General features: G+C 48.7%; 1 protein-coding gene across 1 annotated transcript in view; it reads left to right on the top strand.

The window, feature by feature from the left end:
- SLC16A1 (solute carrier family 16 member 1) overlaps window positions 1-23,744 on the top strand; it is a 48,177-nt gene that overhangs the window by 11,869 nt on the left and 12,564 nt on the right. The window contains exon 2 of the mRNA XM_088475447.1: window positions 14,268-14,513. Coding sequence (XP_088331573.1) covers window positions 14,297-14,513 — 217 coding nt within the window. The 5' untranslated portion in view covers window positions 14,268-14,296. The remainder of the gene's footprint in view (window positions 1-14,267; window positions 14,514-23,744) is intronic.

Here is a 23,744-nt window from a genome sequence, read left to right as displayed (position 1 = left end):
CTTGAATACTGGTGGCAATCTGTTTTTCCACCACTGATCTAGTAGAAGCCATTAAACTGGTTTCCAGCAAATGGGGCTCCTCAGTCTTTGCACTGTGCTGCTAGGGTTCAAAGCTGCATTTTCTCCTACAGAGAAATCCTGGTAACAGTGTAACCTGAATTTTCTGCAGCGGAGTATATAGCCTGTTGTAACTCTGCATTGTTTTCTTTGATGGATAGACCTGCAACAAGTATACAGTACTATGTTCTTCAACATGCAGAAATTCTGCAGTTACCTGAATTGGAACGAGATGTATTGAGCACAAAATGCTGTCAAATCTCTGAAAACTGCAGTTTTCAGAGGTTTACTGCAATGCATACGGTTCCTCATGTATTAAAATGGTCCGCAGCAGATCTCTCCGATAGGACTCTTGGGGTTATAAACTCAGAAGTCCTCTCATCATAAGGGACAGCTCTTACCTTGCATACGGCATTAATAAACACCATTATGCGTTTAGGGGTGGGATGCATGATACGTCCCGCCCATAGTATATAGACATTTTCTATTTGTTTTTTGCTTGGAGCCACATTTTCAAAGTAATGGCTTAAATTTCCCTCTAGCTATAGACATTGCTAAACCTGAAACAGCTGTAGTAAGCAGCTAATAGACAAGCCTTTCCTGACTAAGCAGTTCGATGTGTCATTTCACGACATCTTCTTGGGGAAATCTTTACTGTATATGTGCCCATTCTCTTCCTGGGTATGCTAATTGAACAGGTTATAGTATATAAACCAAATTGTTTGTTTGATCATGCTGGCATGTCTTACATGTACAACAAAATAGCATCAATAAACTGTTTAATTCTAATTGCCTGGCCTGATGTTACGTGGTAATCAACAGTAACTGCTCTGACGGAATTGGTATGAATGCCGCATGGCCGGCGGTTCGATTCCTGGCAGCGGCAGCCCGACATCAGCAGAGTTCCGAGCAGCGGAAGCCCGACAGCGCTGGAAATCCCGATCGTGGATAGGTGAGTATCTACTAACCTAACCTAACCCTAACCCTCCTTAGGGGTGCCTAACCCTAACCCCCCCCCTTCCCAGCTGCCTAACCCTAAGTCCCCCCCGGGGGTGCCTAACCCTCCCTCCCCCTAGCCTAACCCTCCCGGGGGGGTGCCTAATCCTAAGTCGTCCCCCCCCCCCCCCCTTCCGGAGCCCTAAACCTAACCCTCCCCCCAACCCCCCCCCCCCGCGGCTGTCCGCCTGCGGCGCCCGGCATCTCTACGATCGGGATGCCTGTCTCCTGGCGTCGGGGAAATGCGGCGTCTACATCTAGACGCCCGGCATTTCACCCTTCCTGGGATGTGACAGTCGGGTTCCCGATTGCATACCGCTCTGACATCCTCCTGGGTTTGCAGAAATCGCACCTATTTTATCTGACTACTTTCCGGATTTATTTTTGACAGACTATGGGGTCAATCCTATTAGGTGCGAGCTGCTATTTTCACTTCGAATTCGTGTAGCGAATTAATTTTGCAATCCAGTTAGCAACTCGCACTGAATCAGTTAGACTGAATTCGCAACTTTCCACTCGCACCTCACTAAGGGTGACAGATGGAAAGGAAAATCTTTATCTTAAGTTTAAAATGTGGGGACACCGTGCTGAACCCCTTATGACCTAGACATTTTGAAGTTTTCAATTAGCTTAATTAGTCCAATAATTGTCATTTTTTGGGGTAAAAAAAGGCCTCAAATTACCCCAAAATCAAACTTTCTACTTCAGGGTCCATAGGGTATCCACAGGATACCTTGGGGTATAGGTGATGACGTCAGGCATCGGGCACCATAGAGTTAAGTTTCAGCCTCCTAGGATGCACTAGGGTCCCCCTCCTATACCCCGCCCCCGAGCCAAGGCATCTCAGTTTAGTTTGGTGCCCGGCCAGAGTCGGATGCACCTGTTAGAGGGGGACCATGAAGAGCCCCTGAAGTTTTTTCGATGCAGCTGTGGCTGCACATCTGGAAGTACAGCATGGACAGTCAGTCCTGACGTCCATGCTGTCTTCCCTACATCCCCCCAGTACCAGAACGCCGGTACCGATCCGGGGATGCTGGTAGGCATCTGGGGTCACAGCTAGCGGTGACCCCAGATGTTTAGGACCATGGCTGCAATCAAGGGGGACAACAGGTAAGCAGCGGGGTCCCGCGGTGGGTCCCCGCTGTTACATGGTCCAGAGTCCCCAGGCAGGCAGGCTGCAGCGTGGAGCCAGGTAAGAACCTGCGCTTCCACTACCCCCCCTGGGACAGCAGGACCGCGGCAGAGCGGTAGCGCTGCTGCGTCCCAGGGGTTAAATGCATGCCAGGGGAGCGCGCCTTCCCTGTCTCACAGTCGGTGCCTCCCCCGCTGCACACAGCCCTCTCTGCACACGCCGACTGGTCCTGTGGCAGCGCTCCTCCCCCCAGGCCAGCCTCCTCTATGCTCCTCGGTGGCCATCTTCTTGAACGCATGGTGAACGCTGCTGGAAGTCTGGACGGTGGCATCGTGGTCTGGGTCCCCCCGCATACCTCTCCACCGCTGTGGTCAGGTCTGTGTATGTAGCGCTGTGTCCTTCCAGACTCTGTGTCTGTGTAGTTGATCTATCAGCGCTGTTAGTGCAGGAATTGAATTTCTTTGCATTGTATGTGACTGTGCTAGCGCTGCTGCCTGTACTTTGCCTTCTAACTGTCAGCCTTATCACTGTCCCTGCTCTTTCTGCTAAAGCCCTTGCGGTACGGTGCTGCAGGGTGGTCTCTCACTATACTAAAAGTGTTGGTGAGAGGGGTCACATACTTTCCGCCATCATGTCTGAAAGTGACTTTCCGCTCCGGCTTCAGTGTACTACATGTAAAGTACCTATAGCGGAGGGGGCGGGTAGCGCGGAGGGGCTATGCCGGCAGTGTCTTTTATTAGCGCGGCCAATTACGGTATCGGCACCGATACAGGAGCCGCCCTGGGCTTGTTTCGCTCAAGCGCTTACAACCTTGGTGGGCCAGTTAGCTCCGCAGCCCGCGTTCTCGCAGATGGGATTGTCCCAGCAATCAGTGGTGTCGTCACCCATGCAGGGTTTCCCGAGACAATTGATGGTACCCCGCAGTCTCCCTAATTCCCCTCTCCCGGTTTCTCAGGAGCCGGCGTGGGTTAATTCCCCGACTAGTTCTGTGCAGCACTTGTCGGAGGTGTTGACGGAGGTGTTGCGGCCACATAAGCGGCCGGTGGCGTCTCTGTCTGCTCCTTATGAGGATGATGAAGCGACGTCTGATGATGGGGAGATTCTGGATCTTTCCGACCAGGAACCTCCGTACTAAGGAGGCGGACGCTAGGTCCAAGGTATACATTCCTGGACTTATTCGGGCAGTCCGCACAGCTTTGGTGATTTGAGGACGAAGTTCCTCCGGCGTCTAAATCCAAATATGCCTTTTTTAAGGATGTTAGGGGTGACGCCACAGTCTTTCCTCTTTCGGGTCAGTTGGTGGACCATTTAGAGGAGGCGTGGAAACAGCCTGACAAACGATACCAGCCGCAGAGGTGTTTGGCGGTGGCTTATCCGTTCGCGGATAATTATTTTTCTAAATGGGAATCCCCTCCACAGGTGGATTCTCATGTGACACGCCTTGTCCGTAGTGCCACTTTACCCATGCCATCCATGTCCTCCCTTAAGGATGCTACGGACCGCAAGGTGGAGATCTGCCTGAAGTCCGTTTATTCCCTTGCGGTGGGGGCAGCGCGGCCAGCTATGGCCATTTGCTGGGTTGCCAGAGCTATGGAGCGCTGGGCGGATACGTTAGAGGCATCCTTTGAATCCGACTGTTCGGCTGAACAGACGGAGTTGATCGGCAATCTCCGGGATTCGGCCACATTTCAACGAAGCGGCCTTGGATATTAGTACCCTGGCGTCTCGAATTTCTTCGGCAGCTGTAGCTGCTCGTCGCACATTGTGGTTGCGATCTTGGAAGGCGGACGCGGATTCCAAAAAGTGTTTGGAAGCGTTGCCTTTTAACTGAGAAGTTCTCTTTGGTCCGGACCTGGACAAAATTGTAGCCACGCTGGCGGCAGCCAAATCGGCATGTCTCCCGTCTGCTGCAGTTCCTTCCGGTTCAGGTATGTCGTCCTTTCGGCCTTATAGGGCCCAGGGTAGGCCTAAAGCACAGTCCTTTCCCCGACAGGCTGGCCCCAAGAAATCAGCCAAGCCCCGGAAGCAGGCCTGGAGTACCAGACGTCCGGCCCCTAAGCCAGATCACAAGCCTGCGGCCTGAAGGTCCAGGCCTCCCTTTGGGGGATCCCAAAGTGGGAGGCCGCCTGCTGCAGTTCGTCCAGTGTTGGTCGGTCCCCACGACAGACACTTGGGTTCTCGAGGTGGTCTCACACGGGTATGCCCTCTCCTTCCGGCACAGACCCCCGGCTCGATTCTTCACCACGGGTCTAACATCAGACCGGAACAAAGCCACGGAGCTGCGGAAGGTCTTGCACACTATGCTCCAGGCTGGAGTTATAGTGCCTGTTCCATTCTCCCAGAGGGGCCAGGGATTCTATTCCAATCTCTTTTTTGTGCAGAAAACCCAATGGGTCGTTTCGTTCGATTCTCAACCTCAAAGCTCTCAACATGTCTTTGTGGGTGCCGAAGTTTCGGATGGAGACCCTTCGGTCCATCATTCTGGCGCTGGAACCTGGGGACTACATGGTGTCATTGGACATGCAGGATGCTTACCTGCATGTCCCTATTCTTTCGCGCCATCAGCAGTTCCTCAGGTTTGCAATCCGCAGCGACCACTTTCAGTTCCGGGCGTTACCTTTTGGCCTGGTGACAGCACCACGTGTTTTCACCAAGGTTGATGGCGGTCATGGCGGCTTCCCTGCGGCTGCAGGGAGTCCGTGTGTTGCTGTACTTGGACGACCTTCTCTTAGTGGCAGGATCTCCGGAGCTCCTTCTGCGCCACTTGGACCTGACCATTGCACTACTGCAACGGCACGGCTGGTTGATGAACTGGCAGAAGTCCACCCTGATCCCTTCTCAGCAGATTCTGCATCTCGGAGCCTTATTGGACTCGGGACAGCAAAGGATCTTTGTGACGGGGGAAAAGATCTCTGCCTTACAGTCGAGGGTGCGCAGTTGTCTGCAGAGCCGCCGGGGGTGTCTGCACTCGGCGATGAGGTTTCTGGGCTCCATGGTGTCGGTATTCGACATGGTGGAATATGCCCAGTTTCACTCCAGACCTCTGCAGCACCTGATCCTGTCCAAATGGAATGGACTGCCTCAGAGTCTGAAGTCCCAGACGTTGGTGCTCACTCCGGAAGTTCGCCTGTCTCTAGCCTGGTGGTTGCAGACGACCCATCTCAACAAGGGTCGTCCATTCTGGGTGGCGAATTGGGTCCTGTTGACGACGGACGCCAGTCTTCGGGGCTGGGGAGCAGTGTCGGGTCCACACTTGTTCCAGGGCAGGTGGACTCCGGCAGAAGCAGAGCTTCCAATAAACATCTTGAAACTCCAAGCGGTTTTCAATGCTCTCAAGCAGGCACATCGGGTTCTCCAAGGTCACCCAGTGCAGGTAAGTCGGACAACGCTACCACCGTGGCCTACATAAACCGGCAAGGAGGAACCCGAAGTCGGGCGGCTCTCGTAGAGGTGTCTCGGATCCTGGTATGGGTGGAGCGCAATCTTCCGGCCATATCAGCTGTCTTCATCCCGGGAGTGCTAAACTGGGAGGCGGACTTTCTCAGTTGCCATGACGTTCATCCGGGGGAATGGTCCCTACACCCGGACGTTTTTCAACTGCTGGTGGACAGGTGGGGTCTTCCAGAGATCGACCTCATGGCGTCCCGGCACAACAACAAGTTGCCGGTGTACAGGTCTCGCACACAAGACGAAGAGGCGTCTCTGGTGGATGCTCTGTCCGTCCGGTGGACGTTCCGTTTTGCTTATCTCTTTCCTCCGGTTTCCCTTCTTCCACGGGTAATCCGGAAATTCAAACCGGAAGGAGGGACACTCCTGTTGATAGCTCCCGCATGGCCCAGACGGCACTGGTTCTCAGACCTTCAGGGTCTGTCCGTGGACAGTCCTCTGCGGTTACCGCTCTGACCGGACCTTCTGTCACAGGGTCCTTGTCTTCACCCGGACCTCACTCTGCTGTCTTTGTCGGCGTGGCTGTTGAGACGGCCATGTTAAGGTCCAGTGGGTTTTCCAGCTCTGTAGTGCGAACCATGCTAAGAGCTCGGAAACAGTCTTCTGCCAGAATATACCATCGCGTGTGGCATACGTTCTTCCAGTGGTGTCGACCGAGAGGTTATGCACCGCGGGAGTTTCGTCTGTCTCGTGTACTCGCCTTCCTACAAGCGGGACTAGACCATGGGCTTCGCCTTGCTTTTTTGAAGGTGCAGGTTTCTGCCCTGTCTGTCTGGTTTCACCGTAGGATTGCTACAATCCCTGATGTACGCACCTTTATGCAGGACGTTCTGCGAATTCAGCCGCCTTTTGTTCCACCTGTTGCGCCTTGGGACTTGGCTGTGGTCCTGAGGGCTCTCCAAGGACCGCCGTTTGAACCACTGGGCTCAGTGGATCTTAAATGGCTAACAGCTAAGACTGTTTTCCTTCTGGCTATAGCTTCGGCCAGACGTTTCGGATTTAGGGGCTCTCTCTTGTAGACCCCCTTTCTTGATTTTTCATGGGAACAGGGCAGTGCTACGCACTCGTCCTGAATTTTTTCCCAAAGTTGTTTCCCAGTTTCATGTTAACGAGGAAATAGTTGTTCCAGCTTTTAACTCGCCTAGCCTTTCAGTGGGTGAGGCCACTTTGGATGTTGTGCAGGCCTTAAGGACTTATGTTGACCGCACTTCGTTTAGGAAGTCGGACGCCTTGTTTGTCCTCTATGGCTTCCGTAAAAATGGTTGGCCTGCTTCAAAGCAAACTTTGGCAGCCTGGATCCGTATGGCTATTTCTGAAGCCTATCTTCATGAAGGCCTGCCGGTTCCTCCTTCTGTGAAGGCTCATTCCACTAGGTCTGTGGGTCCTTCTTGGGCAGCTCGACGTGGTGCCTCTGCAGTCCAGATCTGCAAGGCTGCTACGTGGTCCTCTGTCCGTACCTTTGTGAGGTATTATGCGTTTGACACCTTTTTGCCTCTGAGGATGCTTCCTTCGGGCGGCGGATTCTCCTTTCAGCACAGGAGCGTCCCCACCCTTAATGGATACTGCTTTGGGACATCCCCAAGGTATCCTGTGGATACCCTATGGACCCTGAAGTAGAAAATGAGATGTGGTAAGAACTTACCCTTGTTATCTCTATTTCTACAATGTCCATAGGGTGCCACAGGACTCCCGCCCTGTCGCACCTGTGCTGCAGATGGGTTTTACTCTGGTCACCGGGTTTTCCGTCTCCCTCTGGTGAGAATGTGATTCTTGTGTGTGTCCAGATCTTTCTTCTCTCTCTTCCTTCTCCTCCTCCGGCCTATGGCTTGGTACCTAACTTAGATGCCTTGGCTCGGGGGCGGGGTATAGGAGGGGGACCCTAGTGCATCCTGGGAGGCTGAAACTTAACTCTATGGTGCCCGATGCCTGACGTCATCACCTATACCCCAAGGTATCCTGTGGAACCCTATGGACTTCGTGTAAATAGAGATAACAAGGGTAAGTTCTTACCATATCTCATATTTTTTCGTTAGTTTAGGCACCCCAAATTTAATTACATTAATTTTTTTTGTTGAATAAATTGTTTTTAGAATTTTTCGATTTTTCAAGGTGCCCTCAAAGTACCCTAAAATCACCCTTTTTCCTACTTTTTTTTTTTTTTTAATTTTTCTTGCATTAAAAAAATAAAATAACACATCAGCCATTTGACCATTTAAAAACCTACATTACCTTCCTAATGCCCACGAACAGCCTTCTATATGGTCCTGCTAACGAACGTATCCATTTTGGGGGCTCCAGGAAGGTCTCCCCACATTTTCATGCATTTCTCGCAAATCTCATTTGGCAGTCAACTCTCACCCCTCTGCTGCGAGTAGTGTCTATTCACTCATTTTTAATTGGATTGGAGAATTCTTGGGAGTGCGCTTTGCTGCGATGTGTGCGAGTTTCAAGAAACAAACACGCAATTTGCACCTAATTGGATTGAGCCCTATTACTCTTGGTTTTTCCCTGTTGGTGCAAAAACTAAAGATAACTCCTCATTGCTCTGTAATCTGATTCTTCTGTTTTTGTTTTTTTTGCACTTGGAAAGTCTCTGAATCTGTTGCAACGTCAATAGATTTCCTTGCTGCATTACATCCTGTTGTCCGTTCCATCTTATGCTGCAATACAAATGACCAATGCTTTGCCCCTGACTACATCAATCTGTACAGAGACTCTCTTCTTGGAATATATTCCCTCAAATAATTGGAATCTTGAATAACTGCATTTCCAGTTGTGCAGATGTGGTTTATTTTTAGACAAAAGAAATAACAGGCAATGGGGGAATTCATTTGTCTGCGATGTTCCTTCGTGGTCAACTGCACCTATTGCCGAGAACTACGGTAGTCCAGCACTGTATGTTTTCCTACGTAACTTTATAGCGTGCAAGAGAAATGTTAGTGGCCACAAGGTGATAAGTAAAAACAATTCTTATGTTTCCATTAATATTAATTAACAAACATACAGTAATTTTATTTATTTATTTTTTTTTACGAACCCCCTTAGGTGCAAGGAGAAATCCGCATTAAGTAGGGCTTAGGGGCTGGTCGTTAGTTGTGTGCGTGCAGTAACTGCATCGCGTCTGGCACTTAGCACGGGAGAAGCTGCTTAACACTGCTAATCCTGTGCATTCTTGCACAAAAAAGTAGCAGTCATGTTAATTGAATAGCTGGAAGAAATCTGAAAGAGAGTTTCTGAAAACCTGCTCAGAATATGGAAACTACGGTTAGTCACCTGTAACCCCATAACGCAGGCATCCTAAGGTGAACCCATGGTGGACAGACTTCCCATGAAGCAGAAGATGTGTAAATGGCACATGAGCATGACTTTAGCACATTGATAGAAAAAAATCAGCTGACCCCTAGTCTATAGATCTCCTTAAGCGTTTGAGTTGTCTCAGTAAATCTATTTGATACTTGTAGAAATGCACACTCTGACAAATTATGGGAATATCTGGTACTTTTTACTAATGCTGAATGATGCTAAACATTCTGTAAATCTCTCTAATTGTAATTGAAGACAATTTGGCTGATTATGTCAAAAAGGGTTAGTAAGGCAAACTGAATTAAATCTGCATTTAAAGTAAGTACATTTATGCACTATTGCTTTGGTTTTTATAATGGGTTAATCCTGTTGAACTTTCTTAGGAACATCCACCCATATTTGTACTTGGGGCGTAAGCTCACTAAAAATGTCTTAGAAATAAATGTGTTCTGCGCTTATTAATGTAGTCAGCTGCTCAGTTAAATTAGATTACCTTGATTTTTGATAAGATGAGCGCCTTTGAATTAAAGTACGTAGGTGTATAGGCACTGATACTGACTAAAAAGAAATTGTGTACAGCCATGGCCAAAAGATTTGAGAATGACATAAGTATTGGTTTTCACAAAGTTTGCTGCTTCATTGTTTTTAGACCTTTTTGTCAGATGTTACTATGGTATACTGAAGTAAAATTATAAGCATTTCATCAGTGTCAAAGGCTTTTATTGACAATTACGTTAAGTTTATGCAAAGAGTCACTATTTGCAGTGTTGACCCTTCTTTTTCAAGATCTCTACAATTCTCCCTGGCATGCTGTCAATCTAATTCTGGGCGACATACTAACTGATGGCCACCCATTCTTGCCTAATCAATACTTGGAGTTTGTCAGAATTTGTAGGCTTTTGTTTGTCCACCCGCCTCTTAGGATTGACCGCAAGTTCTCAATGGGGTAAAGGTCTGGGGAGTTTCCTGGCCATGGACTCAAAATTTTGATGTTTTGTTCCCCAAGCCATTTAGTTATCACTTTTGCATTATGGTAAGTGCTCCATCATGCTGGAAAAGGCATTATTCATCAACAAACTGTTCTTTGATGGTTGGGAGAAGTTGCTCTTGGAAGATGTTTTGGTACCATTCTTTATTCATGGCTGTGTTCTTAGGCAAAATTGTAAGTGAGCCCACTCCCTTGGCTGAAAAGCAACCCCACATATGTATGGTCTCAAGATGTTTTTCTGTTGGCATGACACAGGATGAAGACTATTGGAGGATGGCCAGGTGTCAAGAAGGGTGGCAAAGAAGCCACTTCTCTCCAGTAAAAACATCAGGGACAGACTGACATTCTGCAAAAAGTACAGGGATTGGACTGCTGAGGACTGGGGTAAAGTTATTATCTCTGATGAATCCCCTTTCAGATTGTTTGGGGCATCTGGAAAAACACTTATCCGGAGAAGGAAAGGTGGGCGCTACCATCAGTTCTGTGTCATGGCAACAGTAAAACATCCTGAGACCATTCATGTGTGGGGTGTTACAAGTCGCAGTCACGACTTGTCTCCCTCTAGCAGTTTACATTCTCCTGATGCTGCTGTTCTGGTTCCCTCAGTTACTAGGTGATCTGCATGCCACAGGAAGTCACGTGTTATCCACAGCACGGCCTGATTGGTTCCTTCTCCTATTTGTTCACGCTGGCCTCTTGGCGCCTCACCGACTATAGCGTTCCTTTTGGTTCTCTCGGCTCTACTGCATGGTCAGCATTCTGTGCCTTTTCACTATATTGTATCCTGGTTCTCCAGCTGCCTAGCCACCAGTTATAGACTTCCCAGCCGCACCGGCAGCTTCCCTGTTGCCATCGGCTCTCAAAGCCGCATCTCTAGTATACCAAGTTGTGTACTGGCTCTCAAGCCACACAATCAGCTCTCATTTCTGCATCTCAAGTACACCAAATTGTGTACTGGCTCTTTAGCCACACCACTGGTTCTTTAACCGCACCGTCGGCTCCTTTGCCGTGCCATTGACTTTTTGCTTCCTGTTCCTCACATCACCACTGGATCCCATTTGATTATTCATGTAAACCGCTACTACCACAAATATTAAAACCAGGCTGCCATCTAAGCACCGGTAAACGTGTTTAGTTCTATGGGAGCAACAGGTGGCTGTTAGTGGTGGAAGACCTCGCTAGCCTGGTTTCTAGGGGGTTTGCACGGAGTAGTCCTTTGGATTCATAACACGGAGTTGCTTCTCAGCCAAGGGAGTGGGCTCGCTCATAATTTTGCCTAAGAAAACAGCCATGAATAAAGAATGGTTGCAAAACATCCTCCAAGAGCAACTTCTCCCAACCATCCAAGAACAGTTTGTTGATGAATAATGCCTTTTTCCAGCATGATGGAGCACCTTTCCATAAGGCAAAAGTGATAACTAAATGGCTTGGGGGACAAAACTTTGAAATTTTGAGTCCATGGCAAGGAAACTCCCCAGACCTTAATCGCATTGAGAGCTTGTGGTTAATACTCAAGAGTCGGGTGGACAGACCAAAAACCCAAAAATTCTGACAAACTCCAAGCATTGATTAGGCAAGAATGGGTGGCCATCAGTCAGTATGTGGCCCAGAATTTGTTTGACAGCATGACAGGGGTAATTGTAGAGGTCTTGAAAAAGAAGGGTCAACACTTCAAATATTGAGACTTTGCATAAACTTAATGTCATTGTCAATAAAAGCCTTTGACACTTATGAAATCCTTATAATTTTACTTCAGTATACCATAGTAACATCTGACAAAAAGGTCTAAAAACACTGAAGTAGCAAACTTTGTGATTACCGATACTTGAGTCATTCTCAACATTTGGCCATTGCTGTAGTTAATACTACATTGTAATATTTAACATGAATGCTATGGTGGTAAGTTGAACTCTCCCTACACATAGCCACATATAACTAGAAATGGAACATTGATGTAGAAAAAGCTTTGACAACTCTTAATCATTTGTTCTTCAGACATTCCACACTCCAATATAATGTAATGGTGTAATTGTTCTAATGTGACTGGTATTGCCAGCTTTGTTCTGTTCCATGAAGAGGCAGTAACTTTCCTCTTTTATTTGGCACATATACTATAATACTGGTTTGAGCTCTTCTATGGGCTGAAATAAATTTAGTGAAAACCTACAATATGTATACAGTGCCCTGGCTGAATTCAAACCTATGGACCCAGTGCTTTGAGTCAGTTATGCTAACTGCTGTGCAAACAAAAGGATAAAATGCGTCCTAGATCGCATTCCATTATTTGTTGCTGTTCAAACTCCAGCATTTGCCTTTCAGCCTTAAAACTACATTTGATGGGTCATGTCTCATGATGTAGCAATCTCTTCTGTCACATGACTGCTATATGCATGGAGATATATATATATATATATATATATATATATATATATATTTCTTGTTAGTGAGCCATTATTTCCTAGTAGTATAGAATCATTTTTATTATGGATTCCATAAAGGTTTTTGTATTTTGTCGCCAATTTTGGTGCATTTTGTTGCATTTTATACTTTTTCAAAACTTAAAACCACGCTTTGAAATAAATTTATACCAAGGCTGTATATTACAACGCTAAAAAATATCTTTGAAATAACTTGAGGGTCTACACCAGGGGTCTTCAAACTTGGCCCTCCAGCTGCTGTGGAACTACACATTCCAGCATGCACTGCCACCTTTTTGATATAGCTGTTATATCAAAAAGGTGGCAGTGCATGCTGGGATGTGTAGTTCCACAGCAGCTGGAGGGCCAAGTTTGAAGACCCCTGGTCTACACGAACAGGTCCTTCATGGTCTTCCAGCATAGCGCCATGTTAGGGGGGGGAAATGCAACATTAACTTATGACCCAGAGAATTGGTGATCTGCTTTGTGTAGCTTTATACAGAGGAGCAGGGCTGGTTATGTCACAGCAGCCCACTGACTGCAGTTTCGGCTTCAAGATGTGTGAGTTGCTTCAGCCACCTGTAAATTAGAAGAGATCTGATACTTTACTTAGTGCTGCAGTAGAACTTGAACAGTATATTTTATCTTTGGCTCATCTCTGTTGCATAACTGAAAAATTGATTTTTGGGCTTAATGAGTCTTTTTCAACACCTGATTTTCAGGTCATTTAAAAGTGGTTTCTCTACTATGCAAAGTCTTTGAATTTAAATAAAGCTTTACAGTGCATTGTCTACTTGCACAATCTATAAGTAGTCTGTTTCTAGATAGTGACTACATAATACAATCCATTCTGACAGAGGTGACTTTGTAATGTGATCTTCGCAGTAGTCAGCTGGTTCAGCAATTTTTATTGGCCTGGTTTTTATTTCCACTGCTATAATTGTTTCTTCCTCGTCTGTGTAGAAAGCATTGTCAAGGTTTTGACAATGCTTTCTACACAGACGAGGTAGACATAGTAGTGAAGCCAAGTTTGACAAATTTCTGAATGTTGGGAGCTATGGTCAAATGTTACCAGCCAGCATTTTGCATTACAATGGTAGCTGTAACTTAAAAAAAAATATATGTACTGTAACCCTCTACAGCTATATGTTCCTTTTAGAGCATTTGGGATGGGTTGGGTATGGGAACCCTGAGGTCAGGACTCCACTGGTCAGAATACTCAGTGGCATCCTGACACCCTTCGGTAGGTAAGGTAAGCCTAACCCCTAAGCTCCCGTCTTAGTGCCTAAACTTAACCCCCGATACTTACCTTCAGGATGCCGGCGGTCGGGTTTCTGGTGCCGGTATTTCCACCGTCTGCTACCCGTACAGAGTGATGCTGACTACATCCCTTTAGGAAAGTCCAGAGACACTACTTGTTAAATATTTGAAATGTTGCGTTCTATGGACACCGCATGAATGTGTTCACTTGCTGATTGCTTGTTTGAACTCAAGTAAATAGAACAAGTGGCATCTAAACAGGTTATTTTTTTTGCAGCTTCTGACCACAGGCACAAATGAAAGTGGCAAAGTATTATATAAAAGTTTCTGTATGGTGGTTTCTGTGCTTTTACTAATGTTAAACGATACCATGTTTTGTTTTTTTGTTTTGTTTTTTTTTCACTCCAGTAGAGGGCTTTGTATCATAAATGCTGACTACAAATAATTATCCTTCATCTCTAAAGCAGGCCAGTAAGTCACAATTATTTGGAGACCATTTGCATTAATTTGTCCACTTATTGCACTGACTTGTCACAAATAGACTTCCATTTTATGGTCCCTCCAATAAATTATTGGAGAGTGGCATGGAAATCCCAATAGCTTTTGAACTTACATAATGTTTATCATGACACGATCTATACTCTTTCTTCTTCTTTTTTTTTTTTAGAATTCGGAAGATCTTGAAACTCCAGAAAGATGCCGCCTGCAATTGGAGGTCCAGTGGGTTACACCCCACCTGAAGGAGGATGGGGTTGGGCTGTGGTGGTTGGGGCTTTTATATCTATAGGCTTCTCTTATGCCTTCCCCAAGTCTATCACCGTCTTCTTTAAAGACATAGAAGTAATATTTGGAGCAACAAGCAGTGAAGTTTCCTGGATTTCTTCAATCATGCTGGCAGTGATGTATGCTGGAGGTAAGGATCCATTGTTCAATCCACAGATCTAGCAATTTGCACAGATTGTATAGATCATAGCAAAATGTCGTCTTTATTATGTTGTGGCACATAAAGGTAGAGAGTAGGGAAATATTTATCGCTTCAAAAGCAGGTGCCCATGGGTCACTTGTTGCACTTGGTTTAGGACACATTTGGATATTATGCTCCTTTAAATAATAATGAAGCACATCCTGGTTCAGGTGTGGTTTAATAGGTCTACAATATAAAGGCAGACCATGTCAATAGGTGGATGGTATCAATAGGGCGACAGATCATTTTTTGTTTTGTTCCTTTAGAACAAAAATTGTGAAAACCCACGTCAATGTTTTTTTTGTGTCGACCATTTGAATGTTGACATTTTTTAACCCTGTCAACCTATTGACTGTCTACTTTCTGGTATCGACACATTTACGGTCTACCTTTTTATTGTAGACCCATCATCCGGATACCCCTGGATCATAGTCTTAATGCTTATTGGGTAGATGTTTAAAGCATCTGTTGTGGGCAGACTGCCTTTTAAAGGGTTTGGTTATGTGGATTTGGGGTACCAATAATTCCTATGGCAAATCTTTTGATTGGTCCATGTGCAGGACTATGTTTGTGGATAACATTGGTAAAATATGTTGCCAGTGAAATGTGCCTAGTTTAAAATGCCATCACATACTGCTAACTAGCACACTCCTTCTTTCAAGTGGAGATGGGCCTTTTAGGCTGTATTAGTACTAACCTAAAAGCTCCAGGGATAGATCTGATACTTGTATTAAGGTCCTGCCATGCAATATTTGTACAGATGCCATGCCGTGCAACAGTTTATATATCTTTACAAAGGCTTGTTTCTCAGATGTCACAAAGCAGTACTTTTCAGTTAAGTACATATATTCAAGCATGTAAAACCTCTCCTGACAAAGCATGCTACTGAATTGCTGTGCTGAGCAAAGGCATGGATGTGTCATGATCCGTGGTAACCTTTGCTTAGTTTCAGAGTAGAAATACTATACAAAACAAGCAGACTTTATCTATTCTGTTACAGGAAAGATTTGCCCTTTTAAAAACGTCTATCTAGTGAAAATGAGAACCGTATTCTTGCAGCCCCATTCCCTAACGAGCCCTGCTATGCAGGCACATAGCGGCAGGTGGGCTATGATCCGCCCTTCACCGCTGAAATATCCAGTTCATTTCTTACTTGCCACCACCCCATTCCAGTATAACTGCTAGAATTCCCTCCTGAGTCGGCCACATGCATATGATGAGACACATACTAAATACAAAATGTGCCTTTATATATAGCTTGGGGTTTATTTGACCGGTCTATAAAATAGTTTGTAAAATGTGTGCAAATACTAATCTGTTCAGAGAAATGTATGTTTAGAGGCAAGTCTGGAAAAGTGGCCAAGCTAATTTAGGAAATGCATGCGCTGGACTAGACTACTTGAACAGCCAGAGGTAAAAGGTTTCTTCTGTATAATTTTCCCTGGATAAAAGCACTATTTCCAACATTAGGAAACCACGCTCTGTGTAGTCAGGCAGTTGCATAGACTGCTCTTTGTATCTCGTGGCCCCTCCTACATACAATGGTGTGATTCTGCTGGACTTTCATTGACTGTTTTCTCATGCTCTGGATTCAGTGCTGCTTAGGTTACTGGCAGTGGATATTAATGTTTAATTCATATGCTTCAGTAGACAATCTAAATTGAACTGCACAATTCACATTAACCCAGTTTGAATAGAAAACACATTTGAGGCTTGAAGCCATGGCTACCAACAGTCATTTTTTTCCCCGTTAGTAACAATAAGTTGTTAGTACTGACACATTTTGACAGTACTATATATATACCTTGACAGCATACTAGATACATTTTAGCACACACTTCTATTGACTTGCACAGGCCTACTGCTGTAAAATGACAAGTGGAGAGCATGGAGGAGTAATTGCTATTTAATGTCTTATTGGTGAAGATTGCAGGCTAGACCAGTGTTCCCAGTCGTCAGGGAACCGCAACAGTGCATATTTTCCATGTCTCCTCACAGAATCTCATATTGAAATAATTAATGTCACTTGTGGCTCTTTTAAAATTTCAGTCACTAATGATCCACCATGGACATATGGAAAACATGCACTGTTGGGGTTCCATGAGGGTTGGAGTGAGGAAATCCAGAGCAAGACAGATAGGAGAGTAATACCTGGGGGGTGACATGCAGTAAGTTGACTACTAATTCATCATTGGGTTAGTAGTTCAGGCTTAGCGACTGAGAGGTCTATTTACCAAGCCATGTTAGGAGATAAAGTGAACGGAGATAGGGTACCAGCCAATCGGCTACTAACTGTCATTTTCTACAGGGTCCATAGGGGGTCCACAGGGTTGACCTTGGGGTATAGCTGGATCTGGATCCACGGGCACCATGCAGTTAAAGCTTTTGCTGCTCCCAGGATGCACTGGGTCCATCCTCCTCTATATCCCGCCTCGCCACAGGCACCTCAGTTTTAGTTGGTGCCTGGTCGGAGTTGGGTCACCTTAGCGCAGGGGGGCTGATTAGCAGTCCCTAAGCTTCTTTTTAGAGTTTTTTTTAATTACATTTTTCTACTTCAGGGTCCATAGGGTATCCACAGGATACCTTGGGGTATAGGTGTGACATCAGTCATCGGGCACCATAGAGTTAAGCTTTCAGCCTCCCAGGATGCACTAGGGTCCCCCTCCTATACCCCGCCCCCGAGCCAAGGCACCTCAGTTTCGTCTGGTGCCCGGCCGGAGTCAGGTGCACCTGTTGGAGTGGGGGCTAGAAGAGCCCCTGAAGCTTTTCTTCATACAGCTGTGGCTGCACATCTGGATGTACAGCATGGACAGTCAGTCCTGACGTCCATGCTGTCTTCCCTACACCCCCGCCGGTACCAGAACGCCGGTACCGATCCGGGGATGCTGGTGAGCATCTGGGGTCACACCTAGCGGTGACCCCAGATGTTCCGGACCATGGCCGGATTCAAGGGAGACAACAAGGTAAGCAGCGGGGTCCCGCGGTGGATCCCTGCTGTTACATGGTCCAGAGTCCCCAGGCAGGCAGGCTGCAGCGTGGAGCCAGGTAAGAACCTGCGCTTCCACTACCCCCCTGGGACAGTGGACCGCAGCAGAGCGGTAGCGCTGCGGCGTCCCGGGGGTTAAATGCATGCCAGGGGAGCGCGCCTTCCCTGTCTCACAGCCGGCGCCTCCCCCGCTGCGCACAGCCCTCTCTGCACACTGCCGACTGGTCCTGTAGCAGCGCTCCTCCCCCAGGCCAGCCTCCTCTCTGCTCCTCGGCGGCCATTTTTCCAGAACGCATGGTGAACGCTGCTGGAAGCACTGGACGGAAGCATCGTGGTCTGGGTTCCCCCGCATACCTCTCCTCCGCTGTGGCAGGTCTGTGTATGCAGCGCTGTGTCCTACCAGGCCCTGTGTCTGCGTAGTTGAGTGATCAGCGCTGTTAGTGCAGGAATTGATTTTTCTTTGCATTGTATGTGACTGTGCTAGCGCTGCTGCCTGTAACTTTTCTTCTATTCTGACTGTCAGCTTTATTACTGTCCCTGTCCTTTCTGCTAAGCCCTTGCGGTGCGGTGCTGCAGGGTGGTCTCTCGCCTATTTAATATATAATTGGTGAGAGGGGTCACATACTTGGTGCCATCATGTCTGAAAGTGATTTTCCTCTCCGGCTACAGTGTACTACGTGTAAAGTACCGTTAGCGGAGGGGGAGGGTAGCGCGGAGGGCCTCTGCCGGCAGTGTTTGTCAATGGCGCGGCCTATTACGGTTACAGCACCGGTACAGGAACCGCCCTGGGCTTGTTTCGCTCAGGCGCTTACGACCTTAGTGGGCCAGTTAGCTCCGCAGCCCGCGTTTACACAGATGGGTTTGTCCCAGCAGTCAGTGGTGTCGTCACCCATGCAGGGTTTCCCAAGACAATTGGTGGTACCCCACAGTCTCCCTATTTCCCCGCTCCCGGTTTCACAGGAGCCGGCGTGGGTTAACTCCCTGACGAGTTCTGTACAGCACTTGTCGGATGTGTTGCAAGGGGAGTCTGTGATGCAGCCACATAAACGGCCGGTGGCGTCTGTCGGCTCCTTTATGAGGATGACGAAGGAACGTCTGATGATGGGGAGATTCTGGATCCTTACGATCAGGAACCTCTCCATACTAAGGACGCTGACGCTAAGTCCAAAGTATATGCTCCTGGACTTATTCGGGCACTCCGCACAGCCCTTGTGATTGAGGACGAAGTTCCCCCAGCGGCTAAATCCAAGTATGCCTTTTTTAAAGATGTGAAGGGCGATGCCACAGTCTTTCCTCTTTCGGGTCAGTTAATGGACCATTTAGAGGAGGCGTGGAAATAGCCTGGTAAACGTTACCAGCCGCAAAGGCACCTGGCGGTGGCTTATCCGTTCGCGGATAATTATTTTGCAAAGTGGGAATCCTCTCCACAGGTGGATTCTCACGTGACCCGTCTTGTCCGTAGTGCCACATTGCCGATGCCATCGATGTCCTCCCTTAAGGATGCAACGGACCGCAAGGTGGAGATCTGCCTGAAGTCCGCTTATTCCCTTTTTTGGGGCAGCACGGCCGGCTATGGCCATTTGCTGGGTTGCCAGAGCGATTGAGCGCTGGGCGGATTCATTAGAGGCGTCTTTTGATTCCGACTGTCCGGCCGATCAGGCAGAGTTGATTGGTAATCTCCGTGATTTGGCCACTTATATCAACGAGGCGGCCTTAGACATTAGTACCCTGGTGTCTCGAATTTCTTCAGCAGCGGTGGCCGCTCGTCGCACCTTGTGGTTGCGATCCTGGAAGGCGGACGGTGATTCCAAAAAGGGTTTGGAGGCGTTGCCATTTACCGGAGAAGTTCTCTTCGGTCCGGATCTAGACAAGATTGTGGCCACGCTGGCGGCAGCCAAATCGGCATGTCTCCCGTTGGCCGCTGCTCCTTCTGGTTCTGGACCATCGTCCTTTCGGTCTTATAGGGCCCAGGGCAGGCCCAAACCAGTCTTTTCCTCGACAGGCTGTCCTAAGAAATCGGCCAAGCCTCGGAAGCAGGCATGGAGTACTAGACGTCCGGCCCCTAAGCCAGATGACAAGCCTGCGGCCTGATGGTCCGGGCCTCCCTTTGGGGGATCCCAAAGTGGGAGGCCGCCTGCTGCAGTTCGCCCGGTGTTGGTCGGTTACCACGACAGACACTTGGGTTCTCGAGGTGGTCTCCCAAGGGTACGCCATCTCTTTCCGGCACAGACCCCCGGCTCGATTCTTCACCACGGGTCTACCATCAGACCGGAACAAAGCCACGGAGCTGCGGAAGGTCTTGCACACTATGCTCCAGGCTGGAGTTATAGTCCCTGTTCCATTCTCCCAGAGGGGCCAGGGTTTCTATTCAAATCTTTTTTTGGTGCAGAAACCCAATGGGTCGTATCGTCCGATTCTAAACCTCAAAGCTCTCAACAAGTCTTTGCAGGTGCCGAAGTTTCGGATGGAGACCCTACGGTCCATCATTCTGGCGCTGGAACCTGGGGACTACATGGTGTCATTGGACATACAGGACGCTTACCTGCATGTCCCTATTCTTTCGCGCCATGAACAGTTCCTCAGGTTTGCAATCTGCAGCGACCACTTCCAGTTTCGGGCGTTACCTTTTGGCCTGGCGACAGCACCACGTGTGTTCACGAAGGTGATGGCGGTCATGGCGGCTTCTCTACGGCTGCAGGGAGTCCGTATGTTGCTGTACTTGGATGACCTTTTATTAGTGGCAAAGGATCTTCGTGACGGGGGAAAAGATCTCTGCTTTACAGTCGAGGGTGCGCAGTTGTCTGCACAGCCGCCGGGTGTCTCTACACTCGGCGATGAGGTTACTGGGCTCCATGGTGTCTGTGTTCGACATGGTGGAATATGCCCAGTTTCACTCCAGACCTCTGCAGCACCTGATCCTGTCCAAGTGGAACGGGCTGCCTCAGTCTCTGAAGTCCCAGACGATTGTGCTCACCCCGGAGGTTCGCCTGTCCCTTGCCTGGTGGTTACAGACGACCCATTTCCGCAAGGGACGTCCGTTCTGTGTTCCAAATTGGGTCCTGTTGACAACGGACGCCAGTCTTCGGGGCTGGGGAGCAGTTTCGGGTCCACACTTATTCCAGGGCAGGTGGACCCCGACAGAAGCGGAGCTTCCAATCAATATCTTGGAACTCCGTGCGGTCTTCAATGCTCTCCAGCAGGCACACCGGGTTCTCCAGGGTCGTCCGGTACAGGTCCAGTCGGACAATGCTACCACCGTGGCCTACATAAACGGGCAAGGAGGAACCCGAAGTCGGGCGGCTCTCGTGGAGGTCTCTCGGATCCTGGTATGGGTGGAGCGCAATCTTCCGGCCATATCAGCGGTCTTCATCCCGGGAGTGCTAAATTGGGAGGCAGACTTTCTCAGTTGCCAGGACGTTCATCCGGGGGAATGGTCCCTGCACCCGGACGTTTTTCAGCTGCTGGTGGACAGATGGGGTCTTCCAGAGATCGACCTCATGGCGTCCCGGCACAAGTTGCCAGTGTACGGGTCTCGCACAAGAGACGAAGGGGCGTCTCTGGTGGATGCTCTGTCCGTCCGGTGGACGTTCCGGTTCGCATACCTGTTTCCTCCGGTTTCCCTTCTTCCACGGGTAATCCGGAAATTCAAACAGGAAGGAGGGACGCTCCTGTTGATAGCTCCCGCGTGGCCCAGACGGCACTGGTTCTCAGACCTTCAAGGTCTGTCCGTGGACAGTCCTCTGCGGTTGCCGCTACGACCGGACCTTCTGTCGCAGGGTCCCTGTCTTCACCCGGACCTGACTCTGCTGTCTTTGACGGCGTGGCTGTTGAGACAGCCATGCTGAGGTCCAGGGGGTTTTCCAGCTCTGTGGTGCGTACCATGTTACGAGCTCGGAAGCCGTCTTCCGCGAGGATATAACATCGCATGTGGCATACGTTCTTCCAGTGGTGTCGACTGAGAGGTTATGCACCGCGGGAATTTCATCTGTCTCGGATACTCGCCTTCCTACAAGCGGGACTAGATCATGGGCTTCGCCTTGCTTCTTTAAAGCTACAGGTTTCGGCCCTGTCTGTCTGGTTTCACCGTAGGATTGCTACAATCCCTGATGTATGCACCTTTTATGCAAGGTGTTCTCCGCATTCAGCCGCCCTTTGTTCCACCTGTGGCGCCTTGGTATTTGGCTGTGGTCCTGAGGGCTCTCCAGGGACCGCCGTTTGAATTACTGGGCTCAGTGGATCTTAAATGGCTAACAGCTAAGACTGTTTTCCTTCTGGCCATAGCTTCGGCCAGACGTGTTTCTGATTTAGGGGCTCTCTCTTGTAGACCCCCTTTCTTGATTTTTCATGGGAACAGGGCAGTACTCCGCACTTGACCTGAATTTCTTTCCAAAGTTGTTTCCCAGTTTCATGTTAACGAGGAAATAGTTGTTCCGGCTTTTAACTCACCTGGTCTTTCAGTGGGTGAGGCCACTTTGGATGTTGTGCGGGGCCTTAAGGACGTATGTTGACCACACTTCTTCCTTTAGGAAGTCGGACGCCTTGTTTGTCCTCTATGGCTTCCGTAAAAACGGTTGGCCTGCTTCAAACAAACTTTGGCAGCCTGGATCCGTATGGCTATTTCTGAAGCCTATCTTCATGAAGGCCTGCCGGTTCCTCCTTCTTTGAAGGCTCATTCCACTAGGTCTGTGGGTCCTTCGTGGGCAGCTCGACGTGGTGCCTCTGCAGTCCAGATCTGCAAGGCTGCTACGTGGTCCTCTGTCCATACCTTTTGTGAGGTATTACAGGTTTGACACCTTCGCCTCTCAGGATGCTTCCTTCGGGCAGCGGATTCTCCTTTCAGCACAGGAGCGTCCCCACCCTTAATGGATACTGCTTTGGGACATCCCCACGGTATCCTGTGGATACCCTATGGACCCTGAAGTAGAAAATGAGATATGGTAAGAACTTACCTTTGTTATCTCTATTTCTACGAAGTCCATAGGGTTCCACAGGACTCCCGCCCTGTCGCACCTGTGCTGCAGATGGGATTTGCTCTGGTCACCGGTTTTTCCGTCTCCCTCTGGTGAGAATGTGATTCTTGTGTGTGTCAAGATCTTTTTTTCTCTCTCTTCCTTCTCCTCCTCCGGCCTATGGTTTGGTAACTAACTGAGGTGCCTTGGCTCAGGGGCGGGGTATAGGAGGGGGACCCTAGTGCATCCTGGGAGGCTGAAAGCTTAACTCTATGGTGCCCGATGACTGACGTCACACCTATACCCCAAGGTATCCTGTGGAACCCTATGGACTTCGTAGAAATAGAGATAACAAAGGTAAGTTCTTACCATATCTCATATTTGTATTGACTCTTTAGAGTGGCAGCATCAGACTGTCCATTGGATGTCCAAGCTGCTGCTCCTACACCCCGCTGGCGCCACAACGCCAGTACAGATCTGGGGATCGCAGCGGGACCCCAGAGTCTGTACTAGCACGGGCTCTGGGCTCTCCCACGACTGCTGCCGGGGATAAGGTAAGATGCTGGTCTATGCAGTCGCATGCCTCCCGTCTCTGGGGACGGACCGGAGGCGCTAGCAGTGGCCCCCGTCCGGAGGCTTACCCTGCGGGGCCACTAGACGACCAGGGTATTATGCGGCAGCGGGAGCCAGCGTCCCTGGGGTCAATTGCTAGCCAGCCTTCCTTGTTTAGCGACTCCTCAGCTCAGCGCGCCTTTCCGTTTAGGTCTGGCGACGCTGAGCTGCTTCCTCCTGCGGCCACTCCTCCTCTGAGGTCTCCGGCGGCCATCTTCTCTCAGTGGCAGCGCAGATCTCGCAGGCAGTGTGCGGTCGGTCCCCCTGTGTACCTCTCCCTGCTAAAGGACAGCGTACACCGCACTATAGCCCTCCCAGACACTGAATCTGGGCGGTTGATTGTAGTGACAAGGTGCAGTGAGTATTAACTTTCTGCATTGTATGTGACTTTTGCTAGTGCTGTCTCTGCTTTATTTCTACTTACTGTCCGTCTATGACTATCCCTTTCCTTCTCCTACAGCCCTGACAGGTGTGTGTGGGAAGGGCTTTTCTTGGATCTCACTTATATAAATTCATGTATTTGTGAGGTCGGTCACATACTGTTGTGTGCTACATAGTGCCATATTTGTGGTCTTGTATGCTGCATGCTTATGGGTGCGCCACAAGTAAACACTGAGCTTCCCTGTTGTATTG

The sequence above is a fragment of the Taudactylus pleione genome, unplaced genomic scaffold, assembly GCF_031769625.1.
Source record: "Taudactylus pleione unplaced genomic scaffold, aTauple2 ptg000172l, whole genome shotgun sequence".
In the NCBI taxonomy this organism is placed as follows: Eukaryota; Metazoa; Chordata; class Amphibia; order Anura; family Myobatrachidae; genus Taudactylus; species Taudactylus pleione.
The sequence above is the reverse complement of the archived record's forward strand: the minus strand, read 5'-3'. Positions and strand labels throughout refer to the sequence as shown.